The sequence below is a fragment of the Lissotriton vulgaris genome, chromosome 2_1 (assembly GCF_964263255.1).
Source record: "Lissotriton vulgaris chromosome 2_1, aLisVul1.2, whole genome shotgun sequence".
Lineage (NCBI taxonomy): Eukaryota > Metazoa > Chordata > Amphibia > Caudata > Salamandridae > Lissotriton > Lissotriton vulgaris.
Genome location: NC_141687.1, coordinates 780,726,609 through 780,739,986, shown reverse-complemented (window position 1 = coordinate 780,739,986; position 13,378 = coordinate 780,726,609). Strand labels below are relative to the sequence as shown.

At 44.0% G+C, this 13,378-nt stretch overlaps 1 protein-coding gene across 2 annotated transcripts in view; it reads right to left on the bottom strand.

The window, feature by feature from the left end:
- PDK1 (pyruvate dehydrogenase kinase 1) overlaps positions 1–13,378 on the bottom strand; it is a 598,915-nt gene that overhangs the window by 129,768 nt on the left and 455,769 nt on the right. For both annotated transcript variants that reach the window (XM_086956138.1, XM_086956137.1), the window contains exon 5: positions 6,838–6,933. In XM_086956138.1, the coding sequence (XP_086812264.1) occupies positions 6,838–6,933 (96 nt within the window). The remainder of the gene's footprint in view (positions 1–6,837; positions 6,934–13,378) is intronic.

Below are 13,378 nucleotides of genomic sequence, written 5' to 3'. Positions count from 1 at the left end.
ATCCCGAGTCAGACAGATTTTGCACTATACAAGAAAATGAAGCATTAGCCTCTCTCCCCCACACGTTATGGGCTACCTCAGATACGGATGTGGGACAGATACTTATTCCACCTATTCGAATTACTGTAAAGGAGGGAGTACTTTTGCCACGTGTACCACAGTATAAGATTTCCAGGGAAGGTGAAATTGCCCTGACACACATTGTTCAAGATTTGATCATTGCAGAAGTAGTGGAGGAAGTTCCCTATAATGTTTGCAACAGCCCTATTCTTCCGATTCTTAAGAAAGACACTGACGACAAGGTCTATCGATTTATTATTGATTTGAGAGAAATAAATAAAATTGTCATTCCCCAATATCCGGTGGTGTCCGACATCACGACATTGCTCACATTGGTTCCACCGACGGCGACGACATTTAGTGTCATCGACTTGAAAAATGCGTTCTTTTCCATCCCCATCCATCCTGATAGCAGATATTTATTTGGCTTTACGTTAAATAATAAATCGTATAGATTTTGTCGTGTTCCTCAAGGTTACACTGAGTCCTAGTATCTACAGCCAGGCTTTAAAAAGACAGCTTGATTCTTTTCAATTGCAATCTGGAGTAGCCCTTATTCAATATGTTGATGACCTCCTGTTGGCTGCAGACACTTATGCACAATGTGAGGAGAGTACGCTCGCCTTGCTTTCCTTTTTGGCACAGAACTATCATAAGGTTTCCAAGAAAAAGCTTCAATACTGTAGACCCAAGGTGACCTACCTCGGTCATCTTTTGTCTAAGGAGGGGCGTGCATTAACATCAGATCGAATTCAGGCGATTTTAGACACACCAGTCCCCCGCACTCAGAGAGATGTACGAGCCTTTATAGGATTAACGTCCTTTTGTAGACAGTGGACCATGGGGTTTTCGCACATTATAAAACCTTTGTTAGCATTACTGTCCAAAACTACACCAATGCCCCTCGAATGGACAGATGAATGTCAAAATGCTTTTGATCAATTGAGACAAGCCCTTTGCTCTGCACCCGTGTTAGGTACACCAGATTATACAAAGATCTTCACGTTGTACGTGCACGAGAAAGATGGGTGCGTGTTATCAGTGTTAGTGCAGGCACACGGGGACAAGCAGAGGCCATGTGCATACTTTTCAGCGGTTCTTGACCCTGTAGCACGAGGGTTACCTGGGTGTTTTCGAGCAGTTGCAGCAACAGCGGTAGCTATACGAAAAAGTGAGGGAATAGTTTTATCGCACAAATTGTTGGTGTTAGTTCCTCATGCAGTGGATGCCCTGTTGAATCAAACAAAAACACAGTATCTCACGAGTGCACGTTTGACAGGATATGAGCTCACACTTTTGGCGCCACACATTACATTGAAAAGATGCGCTACCCTGAACCCTGCCACTTTATTGCCCTATCCGGTTGAGGAGGGTCAGGAAGAAAAACATCACGATTGTGTTTTCCTGACCGAGGAACAGACAAAGGGTCGTGTCGACTTACAGGATATGCCACTTCTAGATGTGGATGGGGAACTGTGGGTTGATGGATCGTGTTTGAGGCTGCCAGATGGTACGACTTCCGCAGCATATGCGATCACGACACTTAAGACAGTGGTAGAAACAGCTAGAATACCACAGAAATCGGCTCAAGCAGCAGAGCTGATAGCCTTGACAAGAGCCTGCGAGCTGAGTGCTGGCCTATGTGTGAACATATACACAGACAGCCGGTACGCCTTCGGAGTAGCGCATGATTTCGGGCTACTCTGGAGAGAACGTGGGTTTTTGACTTCTCATGGAGTACACATTATGCACGGAGAACTGGTGCGTGATCTCCTAAACGCGTTGCTTTGTCCAAAGAAAGTAGTGATAATTAAATGCAGTGCCCATAAAAAGATCACTGATAAAGTGGGTCAAGGAAATGCTTTTGCAGACAGCATAGCAAGACAAACAGCTATGTCCCGAACTGACTCCCTCATGTATGTAACAAAATCACAGGCTGAGCGATGGTATGATGCTAGAGCGGAGATACTAGATATCCAAAAATCAGCGACTGAATCAGAACTTGCGGCATGGGCAGCAGAAGGGGTACTAGATGATGAGGGTTGTTGGAGAAGCAAGGACATGGAGAGATGGAAATTGCCTGCAGCTTACTTGCAGGCGATGGTTCAGATGACACACGGATTAGCGCATGTGGGAGCTCTTGCAATCACTCGATTGTTAACACGAGTTTGGGAGCATCCCGAGATCGCCAATACTGCTAAGAGAGTAGTGCAGACCTGTCTGATATGTTTACAGCACAATCCTGCAAAAGGGACTCATACTCCGAAAGGAGGGTTCGTTCCACCTTCTGCACCATTCGAGGTACTCCAAATGGATTACATCCAGCTTGAGCGCTGCAATAACCTTAAGTATGTCTTAGTGGTGGTGTGCGCCTTTAGCAAATGGGTTGAGGCCTTCCCCACGAAAGATAATACAGCTTTGACAACAGCTAAGGTGTTGCTCAAGGAGTACTTCCCTCGATTTGGAGTTTGCAAATTTTTGTGGAGCGATAATGTGCCTCATTTCGTTGGGAAAATTGTGGAGTATGTACTGAAGGGGTTGGGTATCCAGCAGAAGTTTCATGCTCTGTTCCACCCTCAGTCAGCAGGTCTTGTCGAGCGGTACAATGCTACGTTGAAGTTGAAACTGGCTAAGATTGTGGCGTCCACGTCATTGAAGTGGCCGGATGCCTTGCCGCTAGCATTGCTCTCTCTTAGATCAGTGCCCCACTCTCGAACAGGCCTCACACCGTATGAAGTGGTGTTTGGAAGGCCTATGAATATATGGGGAGTGCCTAAGCCACGATTGATACATGATGTGCCTTGCATAATGATGAACGATTATTTGGCACGATTAACAAATGATTTGCTTTTTATTCATCAACAGGTTCGAGAAGCGCTCCCTGACAATTCTACTGGAGAGGCTCACAATCTTCGTCCTGGCGATTTTGTGATGGTGAAGTCCTTTGAGAGGGCGAATAGCTTGGAACCGAGGTGGCGTGGCCCCGAGCAAGTCCTCCTGGCAACTCGAACAGCTGTGCGAGTGACCAACAGAAAGCGGTGGGTGCATTCAACTCACTGCCGCCGTGTCTCTCCGGATCTGGTGAATCCTACTGTGCTGACCGACTACAAGAAGATTCTGGATAAAGAAAAGAGCCCAGCTGTGACATCGGCCGAAGTTGAGGGAGCCTTCCCGGACCACACTGTTTCTGGACGACAGCGTTACAATCTGCGGCCACGATAGGAAGAAGATTTTTGTTTTTCGAGACTGGTTGGTTACGCTCTGGGGTTTGTGAAACGGAAGCCGAGAATCTCAAGGGGGGGGGGGGATCAGTTCTGCCAAGAGTAGCGACACCCGTCTTGACCCCGGAGAAGAAAACAACGGCTACCTCGGAGCTCAGCACCGTATTTTTTCTTTTTTAGGTATATACATTTAAGACATTGTGAACTCTGTGAACTATGGCGTCTTCTGCATCACGAGACAAAAGAATACTTGGTGCCATTTTGTTCGTATTGACAATTGTGGTGATAGCAGTAATAGCCTGGGTAGTAGAACTCGTGGTGCCTGTACGCGAACATTTGCTGCCGACTACTCCGGCTCCATCTGAACATTTTCACTTCACTTTGCCCTACCATGAAGAACGGCACCAACAGACTTACTTGAACAATAGCTTCATTCAGATTTTGCATCATACTCAAAATATGACGAACACTTCAAATTGTTGGGTGTGTGGGATGTTGCCTGGTCATCAGAAGAAAGGGGGCACTCCACTCATCCCACTCCCATTTTCGCATAATGGTTCCTGCAATGCCTGGTACACTCTTCTATTCACTTTACGATGGCCAACAAAAGGGGGGGTGCTCTTCCGTTTGAACAAAGTTTGTTACCATGACCGGGATGGGTATCCACGAGCTGAGGGTACTCGATTTGAATGGGAAGAGTACCGCCCCGATAATGTGTCTGCACCCCGTGTTTACAGTAATCAAAGGAACATTGATATGTCCAGTTCACATGTTATTAATGTTATCACTACCAAGGCAGATCTCTGCATTCGTAATAAAGGTACAATCCCGGTGGGGAAAAGTGAATGTAACACTACACTTACATTTGACAGTCCGAATGGCATATCATTTGTGGCATCTCGAAATACTTACTTTACCTGTGGTAATAAAGGCTATCATCAGCTCCCTTTAGGATGGTTAGGCACATGTTATGTATCTTTTGTATTGCCCCCTGTATTCATTGCCCCACCAATGTACCATAATGATTATGTACTCTACCATGATTTTGTACTAAATCGTGTTAAACGTGCTGTGGTCTTGGACGATATTGACCAGACCGATACTGCTTTACAACAGTATGTAGACTTTAATTTGGGACTGTTTTCCTTTGTGGGGGCTGCCTTGAATAGTCGGAAAATACGACGGCTGACTCGTGTTGTTGAGGCTGTAGCCAATGATACTGCTATTGCATTAGGGAACATAACAGAAGAACTCCAGATTTCTAGGATTGTTATGCTCCAGAATCGTATGGTTCTAGATGTGGTTCTAGCTGACCGTGGGGGGGCATGTAGAATCATCGGAAGTAGCTGCTGCGTGTACGTGCCAGATAATTCGCCATCTGTTTATGATGCAATATCAAAGCTTCATAAGATAGCTGCTGAAATACACCCGGACAATGGCACTTGGACTCTTTCAGGGTGGTTCTGGTCAATGCTTACCACTTGGGGTTGGAAACTGCTGACGATTTTATGTATCATTGTTGGGATACTGTTCTTTGTATGTTTATGTATACAATGTGGCCCTGCCTTATGTTCCATGTGTTTATCAGCTTGCATCCCATCAAGACGAGCTCTTGTTCAAAATGAAATGATGCTTCATAAAGAAGTAGCTCAAATAATGTTAATTGATATCGAAGATGAGTATCCCGACTACGTCCACTATGAGGTAGCTTCAGCTAAACGCTAAAAGGGTCGTCTGTCGTAATTTGACAATGGCCGGGTTAGCGCTTAGCTTTGCTACACGTTATTCCCCTTAACTTGGCCATATTAGAAAACGCCATTTTGTATGTTACGGTGGCCATTTTAGGGAATGAGCGGCCTCGTGGTCAGCATGCCCTTTAGTCCGTTGTCCGTACCACTGACCACTCGACTTTGCCCAGCAACAGGCTATTTTTAGTAACGGTCAAGCCTGTACATGCGAAGTTCCAACTGACCAGTCACCCCTCAGGAATGTTCCGCCAAACTGACCAGTGGAGTTGTAACCCCTCCCATGAGTTGGCTGTGCTCCAAAAATGACCATATATGTACATAAACTTTGTAACCTTGTACCGCCTATCTTTTTATTACCTGTAAAGTGTATAAAAGAAGGACTCACACCAACGTTCGGTGTGATACTTCTTGCATTGCCGAAGGGTGCTGTAGGAATGTACCACCACCCCATGGGGTCTTAATAAACTTGTTTCTTGTACTTTTCAGTTTCCGTGCCAACAGTTCTTTCGGTGTAAGTGGGTTATCTACGGAGCATGTAGGCCTTGGGAACCCGATACCACACCAGTGGTTTCAGGTGGGAGGCACCAGCACTTATTTTTAGGGACCAGCACTTATTTTTTCATTTGAGATATCTACTGAGTGCAAGAGAGGGAAAAACACACGGATGAGAAAGACGGAAGAAATAAAAGATGCCAAAACGGTCACAAACAGAAAGCGGGAACCTGCAAGAGCAAGAAAAAGTGGCAGGGAGTGTCTGGTAGTGGATTAAAGACTACTGGCCTTGGTATTCTTTTTGCAAAGGTTTAGTTACTCCAGCCACTGGCTACTGAGCAGAGCAGGAGGAAGTGGAATGGGTAGTGGGGTTACCCAATCTCTGCTAATTCATATTTGAAAACTAGGCCCAAACAAATTCACATTTTCTCTCACTTGCCTTTGGGAATGACTACAGTAGTCAGGCTCTGGATTAGCGGGCATCTAGGGAACCCTATAACTCCTGACCATTTCTGAAAACTACAGACCCAAGGAAATGCAGGGTGATGTTGCTTGTGTGGAATCCTGCACTTTTTCTTGGCTGAATGCCCTTCCAAAAATAGGGAAAAATCCACCCCATTTCCTCTCATTCCACTGAGGATACCTATAACATGTTGGACCAGTGAGTGTCAGCATCGATTTGCCTCCACACGCTCTGGGCATTTCTGAAACCTAGAGACCCAGTGTAATCCAGGCATGTGTGTCTTGCATGGATACTAGTACATTTTCCTACCCACACTGCCCACTGAACATTGGTCTTATCAAGAGAAGTGTGGAAACATTGAGTGATATGACTTTTTGTCAGTCCCTGCAGATTCTGTAACTTACCCACACAAAAATGTTTTAAAAAATCTGTATTTTAGCTAAAGTTTGAGGTTTACGCAGCATTCAGACTAAGAAAAAGCAGTGTCCCACACTAGCCACACCATTCTGGACTCCACTACACAAGTTTTCATAAACAGCTGTGATTATCAGGTTTTCATGGGTGCTGGCTACATAGGCCCATAACCTGCAGATACCCTCATCCCCACAATGAGTGAAATTTAATCAAAAACATTGATGTTTCCATGTTACATTCTGGGGCTTTTCCTGCCGCAGGCAACAGGCCAACCCAAACAAGGGGAGCCTTGCTTTTATTGGGAAAAGAGTGGAAGCATTTTGTACAAGCCCCTTCCAATCACCTGATGTGATGGGTAAACCAAAATTCAGAGTTATAAATATTACTAATCAAGCAGTTTTTTCAGAAGCTGTGAGTTTTTTTTTTTAACGAAACGTACCTTTAATAACGTCTACAACACTGCAGTTTGGATCAATGCTGCCAATGTGTTTGGGATGAGCCGGATTGACTTGAATATCCCCACCAAACAGCAAACCTGGACAAAATGAAATAAGATTTTAGAGACTGGTGCTACTCTATTAATGAATACGTATGGGCAAATTGTTTTATAATTGAAAGGGATTTGTTTCAGACAATCAGCAGCATAACTGCGTATTTTCCATTAGCAAAGAAAACTATTGGAGGGTCTATTCGGTGAATGAGGTCGAACTACGTTACAAAACTCAAGCATACATCATCAAACACAGGAACATTCTGGAATGTTGACTGTTGGTGACTGTTAGCGATTCAGGACAGGGTAAAGATAAAGATGGCCCCTTTAATACATTATCTATGCAAATGTTTCAGGTAGAAGGAAATATGATATACCTTGATTTCTACAAATGCATCTCCTCCATAGCTGCTCATCCAGAATGAATGGGATGTCTGTGTGGAATGTTAGAATGCCTGATGACAGAGAGAGTGGAATGTGAGTGTGCCTGCTTGTGTGTGGAGAATGACAGTTGATGAGTGGGCTGAGCAGCAACCATGCAGTTCCTGATGGTACCTCTACAATACCTCTACAGGACTTTTATAAGACCTACTTAAGACCTCTATGAAACATGTAACGAAATAACCAATAAACCTTCTACATGAAAGATACCTCCTGGCTACCTCTGTTCATCTGTACAATTTACCTTATAACATTTTGGCGACGATCTTAAGGAAACCCTGGTGTTTTGGCCACAAGACTACTGAAGGTGAGGAAACCTACATAATTTTTAATTAACTTTATTGATACAAGAAACTATTGAAAGCAATGCAACTTTAAAAAAAACAACACTTCATTGGTTTGGCAATTTTTCTTGTATCCAAGATTATGAACGTGGTCGCTTTGCTCACAGTCTATTTTTTTTCGAACTGTTAGAATGGAAAGGAACCATTGTTACACTGGACCTCAGTATTCTTATATTCAGCCTGCTTTACTAAGACATTACAACTGAAAGAGATCATCCTTACTCTACTTTGTTTTGTATTTAACCATCAAATTATATTTGCTTGAGGAATACAATTCCCTCTTACCAACTACCGGTCAATGGTATGCGAGTACTGCATTCTTAAATATGTAATTAGCTGTAGATCATCTGACTTATGAGAGTGTGATCTGAAGCATGTTGTTCTTTACTTTCTGAACAAAGATCTCGGGTGAGAGAGAGCGCTCACCGGCGTTTGCTCACATACATTGTCACTTTTAACTGTTTAAGAATAACTATATAATATGCTTGTAATGATTTATTCAACAATTTAAGTAAGACTGTAATGTGTTTGGTAATTGCTGACTTTATTTAAGTCATCGTCATGTACTGTGTTTCATACTATTTTTCACTCACACTTTAATTGAGTGTTTCACTTACGTGGTATGCATTTAGTGAGAGCTTCATTTGTTCCAGATTGGGTCGATCTTGAAATTTCTAGTGCATTAAGTTTAGACTTTTCCTGTAGGGTAGTTGTGTATAGGAGCTGGCCTCCATACACTCGGTCTAGTCTTCAGTGTGGGTTGTGCGCACACCCTTGTCACTGTTTTCACCCTACATAGTCTTTGTTTTGTGCCTAGCATCAGCATCACCCTTTTATCTACCTTTACTACATGTTCATTCAGTAGTGTGAGTTGTTATTTTCTCCTTACTTTTATGGTGTTTACTCATCAATTTTTTGGTATACAATGGGCTGTGCACCTATATTCTGTGATGCGCATTGGGCTTTGTACCCACTTTTATTTGGATATGCGCGATGGGCAGTTGACCCATACTTTGGCCTCTGTTTAGTTGAGCTTTGGGCAGTGTACCTCTATTTGTGTGCCTTTGCGCCTTGTGCGTTGGGTTATTTACCTATTTTGTTGTGCCTTTGTGCGATGGATTATTTACGCAATACTTCTGTGCTTTTGTGCCTTAGTGTGAGGGGTTATGTACCTATACTTTTGTGTCTTTGTGCCTTTGTGCAATGGGTTATCTACCCTAAACTTTTGTGCCTTTGTGCGTTGGGTTATATGCCCCTACACTTTTGTGCCTTTGTGCAATGGGTTGTCTACCCCATATAGTTATTGAGGTGTGCAGAATAGTGTGAGTGTATGGATATTTTCATCTCCCTTTTTGTCCTTCACTCTCTCAGTCCTGCACTATTTCCTCTATGGTGTGGCGTGTAGAAACATGGTTGGGTGCTGTATCATTTCAGCCTTTAGTTACGCTACTGCCTTGCACCTTTTTACTTACATTAAATTTTCTGTTTCTACTCTTTCTCTTCTTCCTTCACTCTTATGATGCTTTTCTAGAAAGTGTTGCATTCAATGTTTTACATGCTATGTTTCTATTATTGCTATTGATTGTTTTTTCCAAGGGAAGGGGATGTGCTACCTTGTGGATGTTTGCACTGTTTCATCCTATCTCCATTCTAGTCACTTTCCACTACTTATTCATTTTTTTCTCTCTATCACTGTACTTCCATTCTTCCTCTGACACTTATTGTACGCAAAGTTGTAAGCATTATCACTTTTACGTTTTTGCTGCAACGTTGCAAATTATAGTGGTTTATTGTTGTCCAAAGGAAGGGGACGTGTTATACCTTGATTTCTACAAATGCATCTCCTCCTTAGCCGCTCAGCCAGAATGAATGTGATGTCTGTGTGGAATGTTAGAATGCCTGATGACAGAGTGAGTGGAATGTGAGTGTGCCTGCTTGTGTGTGGAGAATGACAGTTGAAGAGAGTGGGCTGAGCAGCAACCATGCAGCTCCTGGTGGTACATCTACAATACCTCTACAGGACTTTTACAAGACCTACTTAAGAACTCTATGAAACAAATAACCAATACACCTTCTACATGAAAGATACCTCCTGGCTACTTCTGGTCATCTGTACAATTTACTTTACAACAAAATACATATAGAACAGGAGTATTTTTACGAAGAACTAAGATGTGCTTTAGGCCCATTACATCACATAATATTTATTAGTTAGTATTAATGTGTGAAGTTGTGCATTGGTGCCCAGACTTGCAGAATTATCTACTAAATAGTACTGTTTAACAAAGGAAATGATGGAGAATAAAACTAATTGCGATATAGGGCACAGCAGGCATACATGGCCCCAGACCTTTCTCATCAACAGACAAAAGGAATAAAGGTATTTGGCAACATAAACAATTGAGTTTCATTTTGGCAAGATCTGAGAGGACCCTGACTGGGATGCGATTCCTAAGGTTCCACAGCATCAATCTCACAGGATTTAAGCTATATCTCACAGACGGGGCTTAACTCGGCTAAAAACCTGCCTGGGGCTCCTTGTGTTTTCAACTGGAAGGGACCTGGCTTGGTAGGTCAGGCTGTGTTTTTCCTATTGAAGCAGGGCCATGACTGATTTGCACATGGTTAAACTCGGTTTTACAATGGAATAGTGTGTGAAAAATGAGGGATTGGAATGAGGTCAGAGACATTGCCTGTGGCAGAGATGAATTCAAGAATCGAATCCCTTCCATCACTCTGTTTGCTGAAGCTAAGTGTGACTTGTATGTCCAGAAACGGTCAGGTACGCACTGTATAACAAGACTCAAATTATACCTCACTGATGAAGCCTAAGGCCGAAACCAGTCTGGTGCCTGGGGGGTACCTGGCCTGGCACTTCAAGCTGGACTGTTCTTTCAAGAACAGGACCAAGACAGATTTGCTTAGTCTGTGGAAGAGGTGTGGGGCAGCGCACAGAGTGACTGATTCCGGAGCGCAGGTCTCGCGGCTCAATCGCCTCAGCAGCTCAGCTTGGCATCATGTGACTCGGAGCAATAACTCACTTAGGGCCAGATGTAGGTGGCCTATTTTACCAATTCGGTAAATTTACCGAATCGGTAAAATACCGAATCGGTATTTATACAGATTCGGTAACTTCCATATGTAGGTGGGACTCTTCTGAGTCCCAAAGGCCAGTCAGATTCGGTAAAATACCGGTAAAATACCGAATACAGGTGTGCATGCACATCTGTGCATGCACACCTGTGCAATGTGACACACAGACATGCCACATGGCACACAATTCCGGAATTGGGGTGCCAGAGGGTGTCAAAGTGACAACCCCTGCACCCTTGCAAAATTCGGAAATTACCGAATCAGTAAATACCGATTCGGTATCCCACATTGATTCCTATGGGCTTCAAGGCCCATAGGAATCAATGGGGGAAACCAATTCGGTATTTACATAATCGGTAAATACCGAATCTTACCGATTCGGTATTTACCGATTCTGATTTACCTACATTTCCCCCCCTCTAATTTACCACTTCTTAAATTCCGAATCGGTATGATTCCGTATTTAAGAAGTGGTAAATTAGAATTACCTACATCAGGCCCTCACTCTCCCCAGGACTTTGAGACCCCTAAGGGTGATACGTTTGCGCTTTACAAATACCAGATTATGATTACTATGGCCATCATTAGGATGGCGGCCAGACTTTGTCGACCCACCTTCCTGACGTAAAAGAGTCCGACTGCCATAAGTGCTCAGCACCACCCGCCGCAATGCCAAAAAGGCATGTTGTGCATGCAAATGGAGGGGGGTACCATAGGTGCCCCCCATGTGCACCACCCACCCCCAACTTCCTAGGGGCCGGCTACGGGACTCCAATAGCAAAGACTGCTTGCCTTTCAGCAGCGGCTTTGGCATATCCCCGTATGTGTTGTAATATGGATGGTCGTGTCTAACAGACACCGCCACCATATTAAAACCTTTTCCGCCTGGTCAACTCATCGAACGGGCGGAAAAGCGGCAGACGGTCTTCCAGTCCGCCACGGTACCCCCTGCCAACATAATCAGGCGGGGGTAAATTTCATGCGGGCGGGGGATAATGGCGGGCGGATCGCCAGCACACGTATGGCGGTGGCGATCAGGGCCCTTCACGGACAAGGTCCAGTGCCACTTCAGAACATGTTCCATTGGTACACTCCGTCCAGATCCCTTCGTTCGGCTTCTGCCTACCTTGCTGTGGTGCCTAAATTTCTGAGATCGCGGTTGGGCGGTCGATCTTTCAGCTTTACGGCAGCCAGGCTATGGAACACTCTTCCGCTAGGACTGAGAAGTATGAATGATCTTGATTCTTTTAAGAAAAATTTAAAAACGCATCTCTTTCCTAGGGCTGCATCTTTTTAGTTCTTAAATCAGCAGGGTGCGCAGCAGGATCCTTCTAGTCAAAGCGCCAGGATACCCGTTGGGTGACAGACATGCGCTATAAAAGATTACCAATACATACATACATACATACATACATACCATTATAATAGACTCCTATGTGTCTACAGTAGCATGGTGAGTGAAAAGCAATGGACTGTTGTGTGGCTCGATGTATTACCCATGGATGAGATTCATTTCAAGCATTGGTTCAATCATGTTGTTGTCATAAGGTTCCATAGTACATCATTTAAAAAAGGGTATGGAAACCCGCCATGACAGAGCTGCAAAACACAAGTTACGTAAGGCTAAAATCGGGGAGCAATTACAAATCTTGACTTAAAGGCACAAATCTGTCTCTCAGGTTAAGTATTCAGTAAAAAAAAAAGCCTGAAACAGGTCAAAAGTCATTTTAACCTAAAGGGTGTCAATACCTTCAACTTTCTACTGCAGGTCTTTAATCCATTACATACCTGGGCTCAGTTAAATCAATAAGTTCATTGCAGGGTGATGGCCTAACACATTCGTAGTAACCTGGCAGAGTGATCTGTACAATTTTTGCACCCATTTTGCCTGAAGAACCGCCATTTGTTACTTTTTTGAGCCGGAATTTACAACGAGGTATAAACTGGATGTAATTGCATTGGAAAAAGCTGGTACCAGCAAAATGTACATTCTGATCCTAATAAGCAGTAGTGCTGAAACTGCTGGAGATACAGTCTGTGCCACTTTTAGCCCTCCAGGATCCTAATGACCCCAATAGTATGGACGAGAAACGTTTGGTAGTGTCAGGTAGTCTTGCCATTAAATGGAATTTGGTCACAGAGGCGCGGTCGCATGCGCTGCATTTGCTAGCTGACTCGTGTATACCGACACCAGTGCCCTACGAAGGTCAAGCAGCCATGAGTGTATGTTGGGACCTGTTTTCACCTTCCATCTCAAGGCTTTTTTATGCTTGTAGAGGCCCAGCGCTAGATCCAGAAACTTTTTCAGGCCCTTATGAGAAGCGCTGCGTTTTCCTGATACCCAATAGAAAATGGGTAGGTTGTACCTCCACTCGGGTATCATCTGCTTCTGTGAGTTTAATTGCTATATCAGTCCAGTATGTTTAGGTTGAGCGTAGCGATAGCGTAGCGATGAACTTTTGTTGACGTGTTAGGAGGAATGTGAGACAGCGTTCAGGCATGAGCCTCGCTGTCTCAGATTCCTCCTCGAGGGCGCGCACGGCACCAAACACGCATGCGCATACACAGAGACACACAAGCGCCCATGCACGCACCCATACATAAAGAGAACC